Source organism: Pundamilia nyererei, unplaced genomic scaffold (assembly GCF_000239375.1).
Source record: "Pundamilia nyererei isolate P.nyererei 1_Seehausen unplaced genomic scaffold, PunNye1.0 scaffold00361, whole genome shotgun sequence".
NCBI classification, from domain to species: Eukaryota; Metazoa; Chordata; class Actinopteri; order Cichliformes; family Cichlidae; genus Pundamilia; species Pundamilia nyererei.
The window spans coordinates 164,455-177,407 of NW_005187762.1; the positions used below are offsets into that span (position 1 = coordinate 164,455).

At 41.4% G+C, this 12,953-nt stretch overlaps 3 protein-coding genes across 7 annotated transcripts in view; 1 reads left to right on the forward strand and 2 right to left on the reverse strand.

Annotated features, from left to right (window-relative positions):
- Positions 1 to 1,208, reverse strand: part of map7d2b (MAP7 domain containing 2b) — a 31,814-nt gene extending 30,606 nt beyond the window's left edge. For 3 of the 5 annotated variants that reach the window (XM_013915777.1, XM_013915775.1, XM_013915773.1), the window contains exon 1: positions 541 to 999. In XM_013915777.1, coding sequence (XP_013771231.1) covers positions 541 to 577 — 37 coding nt within the window. In that variant the 5' untranslated portion in view covers positions 578 to 999. Of the gene's footprint in view, positions 1 to 540; positions 1,001 to 1,190 lie in introns of those variants that run through there. The other 2 variants (XM_013915774.1, XM_013915776.1) reach the window with 2 other exon arrangements.
- Positions 1,209 to 2,124: 916 nt separating this feature from the next.
- eif1axb (eukaryotic translation initiation factor 1A X-linked b) lies at positions 2,125 to 8,775 on the reverse strand. Its single transcript, XM_005752450.2, has 7 exons — positions 8,580 to 8,775; positions 7,695 to 7,778; positions 5,288 to 5,391; positions 5,059 to 5,109; positions 4,692 to 4,773; positions 4,048 to 4,139; positions 2,125 to 3,365 (listed from the first exon to the last, which is right to left on the reverse strand). Exons 1-7 carry the CDS (start codon positions 8,593 to 8,595, stop codon positions 3,360 to 3,362), a joined length of 435 nt encoding a protein of 144 aa, XP_005752507.1. The 5' UTR covers positions 8,596 to 8,775; the 3' UTR covers positions 2,125 to 3,359.
- Positions 8,776 to 9,516: 741 nt separating this feature from the next.
- On the forward strand, positions 9,517 to 12,936 carry LOC102192574 (zinc finger protein 615). Its single transcript, XM_005752451.1, has 2 exons — positions 9,517 to 9,599; positions 11,465 to 12,936. The coding sequence occupies exon 2, from the start codon at positions 11,528 to 11,530 to the stop codon at positions 12,572 to 12,574; it is 1,047 nt and encodes a 348-aa protein (XP_005752508.1). The 5' UTR covers positions 9,517 to 9,599; positions 11,465 to 11,527; the 3' UTR covers positions 12,575 to 12,936.
- Positions 12,937 to 12,953: the final 17 nt, after the last annotated feature.

The window sequence follows — 12,953 nt, forward strand, 5'->3', positions numbered from 1 at the left end:
CTCCCACACTCTGTCTCCAGTGTACATTACATCACATGCAGAAATCTGCTGTTTGTTTAAGAGGATGATGGAGGACTGTGGATGGTTAAAGAGCTGACAGCCCATAAAGAGGGATGGGTGGAATCAATATAATGTAGGATAGCAAACATAATCAGTTAGAATATTTATGCTGGCCTATCATAAAATATACTTCCCAAGACGTCATTTGATGTGTATCACTCACGTAGACCTCTATATATGAAATGCAACAACATATTTGTACAACGCAACATGCAAAACCATGCCTAAACATAAGAAACATTACACGTCGAAAATGTGTTTCCAGATGCACATATCTAAAGTAATTCTTCAGTATATGCGGATGTAACGCATGACTCTTTAAAGGTCTTTAAATGAAAACGCAGCGTGAATCAGTCCTATCCAGGTTAATGGTTGTGGGTTAATGTTTGTCCATGGGCGTTTCTGAGCGTAGGAAGATTACCCAGCCAATAATACACATTTAATATAAGATTCATAAATAGGGGCGTATATTTTTCTCACCTGTCATGTCAGCTGGACCTGGAGCCACCTGGGTCATCGAGTGTTTTCCAGTAGAGGGACGTGACAAGAGCCAGAAAGACGTTAAACCCGCGGTACCCCACACAGGAGAGCGCCGGTCCGACACAGTGACTCAGGAGAAGTCTAGGAGGATGCTAGGAGTATGGAGGCACAGGGAGGGGAGGGGAGCAAGAGTGGATTTCTATTCGATGCTATAAAACGTAATCTTCATGTCAGTCCTCGTATATACTTCTCTCAGATAAACCAGAACCGATACCGCCAATGTAGCCATATTTAAAGCTTCAAATACAAGGGTAGCTTCAACGAAACGTCGGGACTACTTCATAAAATAAAAATAAAAACATTGGAATGAACGAAAAAGATTAAACATTGCTCTTTGTGATACTATAAAAGTATCTAACGTGTAGTAAAAAAAATAATATTACATTTTTCCAGCTTTTTGGTTTAAAACGGAACCACGAACCTGTGACCGCTTTACATTTGGCTAATTTACATATTAATGCGCACACTCGCGCTGTTATGCGTCGCTTAGCAACCAGGTAGCACCTGTCGCTTGCCCAGAACTATAAAAGCAGCTTGGCGGAAGAATAAATCACTGTAAAGCAGCTTTACAACATGTTTATGTCACTTACTTTCATTTTTGTAACTTTTCAGATTAAATCCGTTTGTCGTCACAAAAGGACACTCTCTTCCTCACGTGGCAGTAAAACTAGCTGAAATTGGCTCGTGACAGGCCGCACGTGCCGGCCCCAGCGATGCAGTTACGTCATAGATAATAGCAAACCGTGAGGATGGCTGCTGTAAATGTGGGTCAGTGCTGCTGTTTTCAGATCAAAACACACACACGCTTACTGAGTCGCCTCAGATGGCAGCGCTATAAATAACAACAATGAGGTTTTTAAATAAATCACAAAGAAAAAATTAACGTGTGGACCACAGCCTCTCAGATACAGATGTTTTTGTGTGATAACTGCAGAAATCCAACGAACTAAACCAGCCGATGTCTTAAAAACGGTCAAAATCCGCTTCGGTGTGCATTCAAATTATATCATATTACATAAACCCAATAATGTGGTAAAATGGACCTTTATGAAAAACCTGCAGGACATAAGACACAAACACACACAGTATAAATGCAGTATAAACAGATACCAAAGGTTCTGATCTGATTAGGTACTGTTTTTGCAAGCGCTATGCCAGAAAAAGCCAGCATTACTGAGCTTCTTTCCTTGGTCTTTGTTCTCCCCAACGTAAACATTTAAGAGTAGAAATAATATGAAATAAGAACTTAAATAAGGGACAGAAGGACTGGTCAACTTTAAATATAACCATTTGGAGACAAAGAGCAGGCACACTGTGAGCCTGAGGCTGAAGGATTCACCACAGCAGGTCGTCACTTCCTGCACAGCCTCTCCACACTGTAAGGACAAAAATACCAGCTTTTGTTCCCTGCAGCCCTCAATGTTCTCAGCTTAAAGTGCCCAAGAGCACAAGGTCAGTTTGCTGCCACCATCAGACCGGCACAGGAAGTGCGTTAGGCGCCCAAAAACCACGATGCCAGGTCAGTGGAGTTAAGATCTTTATTGGAAACCCAGCCTTCAAACATCATAGTACATTTTAATTTTTTATTAATTCAGTTACAACAGCAACAGGCCCCACGTCGGCTAGAGCAGTGGTTCCCAAACTGAGGTGCTGGGCCTCCTCGGGGACTGCGAGGAGGGGAAATAGATATAATATGCTGCAGATATAAATCACTGATTTTTCTAGAGGTTCTATGCAATGATAAATGGCTGTGCTGTGAGGTTTTACTGGTTTAACTGGTGGGGATGTCTGCAAGGGGAACGTTTGGGAACCGCTGGTCTAGCGACCGGAATTGCGAGCAGCAAAGAGTTCAAAGAGAGGACAAGGAAACAACAACAGAAAGACAAACGAGGGAAGTAAACAGAGAAATACATCTGAGTCTTCTTTTGATTTTAGGGGAGCAGGATTGCCTTCATTCAGCCTGGGTGTAAACTAAAAATACGAGCTTATGTGAGCAGGCAGGGCGTAAAGGAAAGGGAGCAAAAAGCCACCGTGGAGGTCAACGCATTCTTTCTGCCATCAACAAACAACGATAAACGATCAAGGAGGAAAAACACAAACTAGTTAATGTTTTTATTGGCGAATCCAGAGATTCTGTACTCGTTTGTAAATTCCACAGTGTGAAATGAATATAAATACATTTTTAAAAGATGACATGCACTAGGTGTGAGATATTTTGCAGTCATGAGACAATGAGTGTGTTTTCTGCACAGCTGTGTGTAAAATTAAGGAGGAAACAAAAAATCAAAACTGAGATGGCAGATTTGCCTTTTTCTGTTGCAGCTGGAAGCAAAGGGTAAAAATCTAGAAATGCTCCAGATGTTCACCTTACACGTATGATGCAGTCGATCAGCTCAGATTCTCCACAAAGGTGGGGAAAGCAAACTGTCGGCGTCATCATCATCTTCATAATCATCATCCTCAGTGGTCTCCGTCTGATAACTGAGACAGTCTCTAAAGCAGCGTCTTGTCTAATAAATCAAAGTACTGATGGTGATCTCCCCCCGTGTGAAATGCACTTAAAGTTCTCCAAACAACAAAGATGTCTACTGATGATGAACAAGCTGGATTAAACATACTGTATATTAATAAACTGTATTGGACTGGCATAGGCTGATCTTAATAAAAATAATTATTTTCGGTGCGCTGTGTTCGGCTCGAAAAATCCCAATCGGAGCATCTCTAACAAAATCCCACCTTCTCCCTCCAGTGGCAGGATTTTAGATCTGCAAAGAGGAAGAGGAAACATTTGAGTTTGTTCTGCACAATCTGATCCCAGCGTGCACGCAGTTTAGTTATCCACCATATTTGGACCAAACAAACTACTTCTACAGTTTATATCATGTTGGGGGTTAAAGTGCAACCAAAGATGGTGAGGATCATCAAATATGTAGAAAATCTCTCAAATGCATTAATCTAAAACACATGTGAAAAAAAGCCAATATAAGGCTGTTAGAAGGTGCGAGACTCCAAAGTCACTTAAAAACAAGTTTACGCCCAGGCTCGCTCAGCTAAACTGTCTCGTCAGAACCATCCTCACATCTCCTCTTTTTTTTTATTGTTTTAAATCAGAAATGAACTTAAATACGACCAATTATGATTTATAAGCTTTTTGTCTATAAAATGCAATAAAATGTGACCACCACAACTTTTTGGATGACACAAGCTCCAAGACCAAACTTGTTTAAGAGCAAGCAAAGCTCCACTGTGTCTCAGAAAATAAGGTCACTGATGGAGATTTAGAACTAAAAGAAGAAAGTAAAATTATGCTGCTAGTTCTTTATGTTTAAGTCAAGGTGTTGTACTGGCTTCAAGACTACTTTTGGGATTATAATTCACTCCTGTGAAGAATTAAATTCAGGTACTTAGAATATATAAAAAAAATATTGTTCAATTACGCCAACTTACATCATCAATGTCCTCATCGTCATCTGCAATGTCATCGAACTGAATCTCATCGTCGTCTCCAGGTCCAAATGTGTCTGTCTCGTTGATTTTGGCTGCAGATGAAACAGAAAATGCATCAGAAACATCTCACGAGTACTCACGCCGACCCCAGAGTGAATCTAATCACGCCACAGGGTCGCACTGTGCAGTTATAGATGCTCTGAATGATCACCATCACCATCAGGGAGCAGTTTGGAAATGAGACTGTCACCACTTCTCCACCTTGCACGTGATTTATTAGTGGAGAAACCTTGAACTTTTATTTTGAAAGTTCATGCATGGCTAACCGGGTAGCCCTAACGCTTCCTCTATTATTTTCCTGCAGTTGGTTGGGTCATCACCACGGTGCTGCTACTTTGCTCAGTCCCAAAATTCAGTATGTTTGTGATGTGCAATGAGGCCCTCTGCTGATCAAAACCTGCAACTATTTTCCACCTTGGATTTGCAAGAAAACAGAATCCTACTTCACCTACAGGTCTGACACAATAATGTTTGTGGAAGTTCATGGAAGTAAAACAGACACCAGACAACCAGCTGCAGTAACATTAACACAGCAAGTTTTTAAAAAAACGCCTCGTTAATGTGACACGTGCAGCGTAACTCACCGTGCTCTGGCAGCTCTCCGTACGCTTTCAAACTGCGAGCCTCGTCTGCGTTGTACTTAAGGATGACGTCAGCTTTGTTGTCCTGGAACAGAAGTTGGGGTTGAAGTTTGTGTTACTGATCACAGTAACTTAAGATTTTTTAACTAAGCCCCCCTACAGAGCCCCGTAAGTAGGACTCTCCATGTAAACACAACTGTGAGCAGTTTTCTGTTATTTGTGGCCATCATAAACATCAACATCTCTACTGATAAAACACAAATAAGTTTAGGAAAAGTAATTCAGGCTGTTAAAGCTTCACGGTGCCCTCCCAGTGACTGACAACAGTATTAGTGGTCTGATCTGAAGCCTGTGTGAGCCACCAACACACCTGATAATCCCTCAGCCCGACCAGGATGATGTCCGACGTGTTAATCCAGACCTGGAGGGAAAACAAAACAAAGCAGGGATGAGTGGCACAGGGTCACGCTGCACTTTGTGACCCGCACACACGCTGACGGCGGCTGCCTGAGAAAATGCTGACGCGGCGTCACACCACAGAGTTTCCTCTGTGTGTGATGGTGGGAGAAGGCGACAGAAGGTGCTCGGGTCATTCCTACCTTTTTCCGGAGTTTTCCTCTGATGTGGCAAAGCCGCTTGGTTCCATCGAAGCACATCGCCTCCAGACGTCCGTTCCCCAACATTTTAATCACCTGAGCGTATTCTGAGACACAAGAGAGCAAAGGAAGCTTAAATCAACCCGTGATATACTCGCCTGTAATAAAGGGCTCATACACTGTTCAGAATAGGAGGAATAAACCATTATGAATCTATTTCAGCTGCCTTGGTGCAAATGAAAGTGACAGATGCACTGGATGAGACAACAAGACAACCCCCACAAAGGGAATGGCAGGTGGTGCCCACAGACTGCTCGCTCTTCCTCTCTTCTGACTGATTTTTCTCTAGTTTTGCTTTTTGTTAGTGTCCCGGTTACTGATGGTTGCCCGTGCAGTCCAGATCCTTCAGGATCTCCATGCCTGCGGTTACAGGAAAGTTTGCAGAGTCTCCCAGCAGAGTGCCAAGATTTGGAGTGGACACCAGCAGGAGCAGAGCTAGACAAAGCTGTAGATAACAGCAGGAACAGTATGTGCTGCTTTGCAGGTCACTCCTGTGCATGTTTCTGAACAAACTGTTCACACTGAGCACATGTGACAGACGTGAGAGTCTGAAGCCTGAAACACACTCCAGAATGACTGCAATCCTATCCTGGTGCTTTGGGTTCGTCCTGGTACAGAACAGTTCTTGAATGATGAAGGCAGAACTGACCCACACCTTCATCAGAACCTCTGAAGTGTTCTGTACCCATGCTTCCAAATAGCACCAGACTGTCCAGGACGTCCCTGATTCTCTGATCCAGGTCTGGTAGGATCAGTGACACATGCACCGAGGCTGTAGGGAGTGGATCCAGCCATAAATATTTGTGAATGGCATAATGACACAAGATAGATCATCCAGTGATTGCAATGTTTAACTTTAAATTTTAATTTGTTTTTAAACCTGCTCCTCAGAAGGTTGTTACATCCGGATTTGAGCAGTGAATTTTTGAGCAGCTCCAGCTGGACCCTGACACTTCTAAGCTGAAGATCCAGTAAAGCCAGTAAACCCCTCAGTCATCCAGCGCTCTAAACATCACTGCTCTTAAATCCTTTCCTTCTGATAAAAGGGAGTTTTTCCTTCCCACTGTCACCAAATGTTTGTTTATAGTAGGTCATGTAAAAGTTGGGGTTTCTTTCTAATGCTGTGGGGTCTTTACCTTAAAGCGCCTTGAGGCAACTGTTGGCTGGGGAGCTGGTGTGTTTTGACTGTCTGCTCATCAACTACAGCTGATATTTTAAATCCTCACAGCTTAACGAGACATTTTTTTAAGCAAATATTTGATTTACCATCAAATAATTGTCACATATGCAAGCACAGGACTGAAAACTTCAAGCATTATTTTGTTTGGATAAAACTGATTAGATTAGACTCAAAGATTACATTTCAATCTTAGAGATTTAAGTAGTTCTAACATGAACGATGAGCTATGACACTCGTTTACAATTCCTAAAACTGTGCCCAACTTACAATCGGGATTTTTTTTCCTACTTAAATTTATTTTTGTCTTTTTGTATTCATCCTGTTACTTTCTAAACGTTTAGATGATATTCAGGTTTCCCAAAGCATTTTAATTTTTTTATATCATGTCTTCATTTTGATTTCAAGTTATTGAGATCATTTTTTTATTTGCAGATGCTAAAAAAAAAAAAAAAAAAAGTAAAAAGAGACATAATATAGTGAAACATAGCTCTGTGTAACTCTGTTTTACAGCTGATACAGTAAACTAACACTAGAACAAACTTTTATTATTACTATTTAAATAACTTTTCTTCTTCATACACTGACCACTACACTTTTAGTATTTGATGTGTTTATTTTAGGGAGGCACTTTTTATTCTGTTTTATTGAATTTAACGAGCTCACTCTACAGACCCAACTTATCCAATAATATGCAGCTTTTTAAACAGCACTTTGTTTCATTCATTTAAAAGGTTTAATTATTTTTTTTTTACATTTATTACATTTTATTTTGTATTTTACTCATCACTCTCCTTTGTGTAACTCAATTTTATTTTCCCATAATAAGAAGAAACACTGTATTTTAACTGAGACATACTTTAAAACCTTAATAGTTCACTCTTCATCCCACTCACATCAAACACACTAAATTACTGTTTGTTAAGGACATGCAGTGACACTTAATCCTAGACCTTATGAATAAGTTTATACTTCGTCCTACTCCTTTTTGAACACGTAAATGCGTCAGTGCTATAATGTTGTCAGTGTTTTGTTTACCTGACAATTTTCTGTAAGGCGCTCCTTTCTGTGAACAGCATTATATTGTGCAAGCAATACTTGCATACTTGCTTAGCTCGGAGGTGAAGGCAACTCTTCTAACCCACAAACAGAATAAACTGAACCCACACTCACCCTGTCCATCCTCCTTGAACACCAGCTCCCTCTTCTCAGACTCATTTTCGTTCTTTCCACGTCGCCGATTTTTACCTCCTTTACCTGTAAAAAGAAACAAGCAGAAATACATTTGTGGTTTGTGTCAATTTCACCGTTTTGTTTTTTTAAACGTACATATAAATAATTTTGGCGCTGAGTGGAGTTAAATTTAATCAAGCTTAAGGCAGCTTTTTGTTTAGCAACGGAACAAAAATGACTAGAAACACCAGAAACTTCTGCTAAACAAGACAACACTGACACCTTGTTTTAAGTACGTGTGAATGGTTCAATTTCAGTTATCCAAACTGGCGTTTTATCGTGGTACACAGCAGAGATGCCATTAATTTCAACGCCTGTGTGAGCTTCTCTCTGAAAGGGGAACCGGACAGAAACAGGAGCTAACCTTTATGTTAAGGGTCGTAACATCGTCCAAACGCTACAATACCATCTGGAGAATAGTTTAGAACCCAGTATAAAGACACTCTGGCGTTTTAAAGGGCTGAATATTGGTGGAAATTGGAGGCGGATATTACGGGCCGGCCCGGGTGGGGTAGGTGGGGTAACTAGGTAGAAGCTAGCTGGTTAGCTGTAATAGTTAGCAGCGGACTACACCAGTAATCAGGTTAGCTCAATCGTAAAGGAGAACTTTATTAGATTTCTCCTAAATTCACAGTTACCCCGCATAGAACCAAACAGAGCGGGTAAACATCACGTATACCACGCTAACGATCGTGTAAACGAGGCTCCGCGGGGCTAACTAGCAGCAGCCGGTCGGTGTCACGTTTTAGCTGCGTGTGTCCGCGGCGGGCTCCGACACAATCAACTGAAACTCGTCGCTAACGGATGGCTTCCCGCTAACCTTACCTTTATTTTTGGGCATATTCTTTCACGCCTCGGTCACGGTAGTTCCGCTCGGTAGAAATGACCAGCTGTTAAACAATAACTGTTCACGAGAAGTGAGCGAATGCAGAGAAAGCACAGATCTGACGAGATGCTAGCTACTCAGCGTCGAATCACTCATCAGAAGTGCGCATGCGCAGACTAGGACATTCAAAACCTCAGTACTTTATTGGAACAGGGCATTGTTACAGAGACAAAGCGCTTCTTTCAGTAAAGAAGCAACAGTGACGAAATTCACCTCTAATAAATGTAAAAGTACCGTAGTAGTAATTCTTATTGCTTATGTTCAATTTTTTACATTATTATCATACAGTTAAAAAACATTTTTATTGTGGCTGTTTTATTTTCTTCAGCTATTAATGTATTGATTTATATTCACATTCTTACGTTTTATTTAATTTTATAAAAACATTATTTCAATATTTTTCTTACATGTACCTTAACCTGTGGAGCTTCTTCACGAATTAAATTATGATTTTTTTAAAATGATATTTTATTAAATTTTATTGTATTTTATTTCCAATCTTCTTTTAGTTTTTTATTGATTTTTTTAATGTTGAGGGCTATTCTGTTGTTTTCTTTACTCATTTTTATTCCATTTTAATTTAATTGTTATTTTTAAATTTACCCCGAGCTCCTTACTAAATTACAAATGTTTCTTTTTTTATATTTATTATTATATGACATTTTAACTTGTTAAGCTCATTTTATGTGACTTTATTTATTAGTTTACACGTAACTGAGTCCCTTCTAGGGTAACTTGTATCTTATCGTACAATATCGTTCTGTTGTACAGTTTTTTACTGAACTGTTTTTCGCTGACTGCTGGTACTTTTAAAGTACATCCAGGGCTCCAGGGGGCGCTCTGTCATGTGTTTTCAGCTCGTTAGTTTGTCCTGAAAGAAAACACACGTCTTTTTGTGTTTTCTTTTTGTGGCTCAGCTAGCTTTCTGCAGGAAATCTGACCATCTGCATCGATTAAAGGTGAACGATTAGCTGTACCTGAACATTTGTGCATGCAGTTCAACTCTTTTCCTTTAATGTTAAAGAGCCAACTAGTTCATAGTGGAGAAATCTGAACCTCAGAGCTGCCCCTATCTACTGATTAGCTGTTCGTTGCTAAGCTAATGGTTGTGATGGCTGACTTCGGCAGCAGGGTCGTGCTGAATGTTGACTCTATTCTTGCTGTTATTTAAAAGAATAAACAGAAAAGACTTGAGCAGAAAAATAGGTCGTGGCGGATTATTTATTAGAGAAAAAATGTTTCGTTAAAATGTGAAGTATCGCTGCTCACGTCTCACTTCTACTTAAAACAGAACATTTTGAATGGAAGTCTTGTTATAACAGGAATGATCAAAATAAACATTTAAACGTGCACTTATAAAAAAGGAATACAAAATTATAATGAAAAATTATAATAGTAGCTAACATAATCTACATGTATGTGAAAATTAAAATATTATATTAGAAAAAATGGTCTAGAGCTGTGCAGTTACATAAATAAACAGTAAAATACTTACTGTAATCACAAATGATTATTTGACATAATAAACACAATTACAGATTTTGTAAATAATACAAGTAGTTATTGTACATGTATATAATAATATAATAATTGTATTATGAACAATAATTCTCTTGTTTATTGTCTATTTATATGTTAATGCTTACCTGCATCAATGAATGAGTAGCATACAAGCATGTACAGATAAAAACTACGAACAAATACCTGGACATGTAATATTAATATTCATTAATCATTAATTAATAATATATTTCCTGCTGAGTGGAACTGCTTTTACTCAAATTCAGCTCCATCACCGTGCAGACCTACATCTTTCAGCTGCTCCATCCCACCCTATCCCTTTGTGTCACCAACTGCCTGCATGTCCTCCTCCACTACATCCATGATTCTTCTCTGAGGTCTTCCTCTCTTCCTCCTCCCTTGCAGCTCCATCTTCAACATCCTTTCTCCTCCTTTGCACATGTCCAAACCACCTCAGGCTCGTGTGTCTAACTTCTCCTTCTGATCTTTTTATTTCTAAGTCTTTCCATCCTGGTCACTCCAAACAAAAATAAAACTTGGATAATATTTAGTATTTATGAATAAATGTTAAGTGTTTTTCACACGTAGACTTTGGTGGGCTGCCCAGAGGGATGAAGAAAGTTTACCTATAAACCCCGAGTCAGAGATGAGGGGTGTCACAAGGGCAGTTATCGACTTTCTCTGCTAAACCAGACTTTGTCCTTGAGGCTCTGCGTGCGCTCTCATATAAAGGGGCCTTTCACACATTATAGGAGTATTCTTCCACACAAAATGATCTGTTATGAGTCCAGCATGTTCCAAGCTAGCACACCACTCAGGTGTGTTTTGAGATTTATTTTTATTGTTTTATCAATTTCAGACAGCATCTCAGTCAGTTCACTATCACATATTCCCATATGCTCTTATTTTGAAAGTTGATTCACTATTGACAAACTTGCATCGGCCCTTCCTGTCTCCCGTTTTTCCAACAATAGGCTGATCAGAGTGCTTTTGCTGTGACTGCCAGACTCTGATCCTGTGGTCAGACTGACTTTGACTTCACCGTCTTGGGTGATGTTAGTCCTTGTTCTGCTCTTTGAGATGGAGCTGCTCTCTAACCAGGATGTGATGCAGGTGGAGGATTGTTTCATGAGCTGCCACGCCGAGCAGAATGAGGACGCCAGTCACAAACCAATATTTACTGTCAGGAAATACTGTGTATATGGTATTGATTTATTGATATATCTAAGAAAGACTTTTTATGCCTTCATTCTGTAGTATTTTATCTGTTTGCTGCGTATGTAATACATTTTTCTCCTTTCAGGCGGCTTCCAAGCAGTCGACCGTTCAAAGCGGAGGTGCAGGAAAAGCATCATCATCCTCGGTCATGGCCGGAAACAAAAACTGGGATGGCGCCGGTGGGATGGACCAGATAACAGTCGTGAGAATAGACGACACTCACATCGCTGAAGAGGAGTCGCACGTCGACGGGAAGGTGTTCTACGAGGTGGAGTGCTCGCTGCCTGCGGAGGACGAGGTCGTGGGAGAGGATGACGATGACGGCGTCTACGTCATCGAGTATTCAAACCCTGAAGAGGAGGGGGAGAGTTACCAGTTCACGATGTCCGTAGATCGGTCGCTCCCAGCGAAAGAGCCAATTGTTAAAACTCCGGTGGTCAGCGAGAACCCCGGAGCTCTGCTGCCGTCCAGACCGGCGAGGTTGCGACCTCAGGTGAGCCAGAAGAGGAGGTTGGTAACCGAGGAAGAGGAGATCAAAAGCGAAGAGTTCACGGTGAGCAATAAGAGCGTGCTGGCACTGGGAGAGGATTACAGCGACGTGATGGAGATGAACTCGGGCTCAGGTAAGAAACTGGTGTGCACGATGTGCCCGCCGCCCGGCAAGCTTTTCAAGAGGGCGTCTGGGCTGGCGGTGCATTTAAAGCAGATGCACCACATGGAGGGGAAGAAGACGTTCTTCTGCAACTCCTGCCAGCAGTCACTCCGCACTCAGATCGAGCTGGACGCGCACACGAGGCGCCACGCCAACCAGGACGCTGTGTTCGTCTGCCGCCTCTGCGCAGCCGAGGAGGAAGCCGGCACGGAGGAGAAGAAGGGGTTCAAAGGGTCCAGGTGGGGCCTGAAGAAGCACCTGGAGAAGGAGCATCCAGGTGTTATCCCGCGCTGTGACATCTGCAACAAAGGCTTCAAGACGCTCGTGTCGTACCTCGCCGACCAGTTCCGGCACGTCGGGGTGTCGCCGTACTACTGCGCCAAGTGTCAGATCTACGAAATGACTGAGCGCGGTCTGAGCGTGCACATCAGAAACCACAACAAGAAGAAGATGACTGAGCAGAAGGCTAATGAAAGCCGCCTGCAGACTTTTGAAGTCTCCGCCGGTGCTGATAACTCGGCGACAGACGACTCCGACTTCTGACGCTCCAGACTCACCGTTTAGCTTCGTGTTCGAGTGAAGCGGCTCACAGACGTCAGGGTCAAATCCCACATTTTATGCATCTGAACTGAAGTTTGGGCAGAAAAACTTTTCCCCTAACAGTTAGAAAACCTTTTTTGTGTGTGTGCAGTTAATGACCAAACATGTTACTGTTTAAGTAGAAGTGTCTAAGAATTATTTGAATTCCCTTCCTTTATTTTCAATTAGGGATAATCGTAGTTGATGAAACGGGACAAAAAACTTGTCTCAAAGAAAAACGTCCAGGAAACGGTCAGAATCAGCACAGGCGTCCATATAATAGAGGTGGGAATCACCATACATCCCACGATACGATATTATCACAATACTTAACGCACGATAC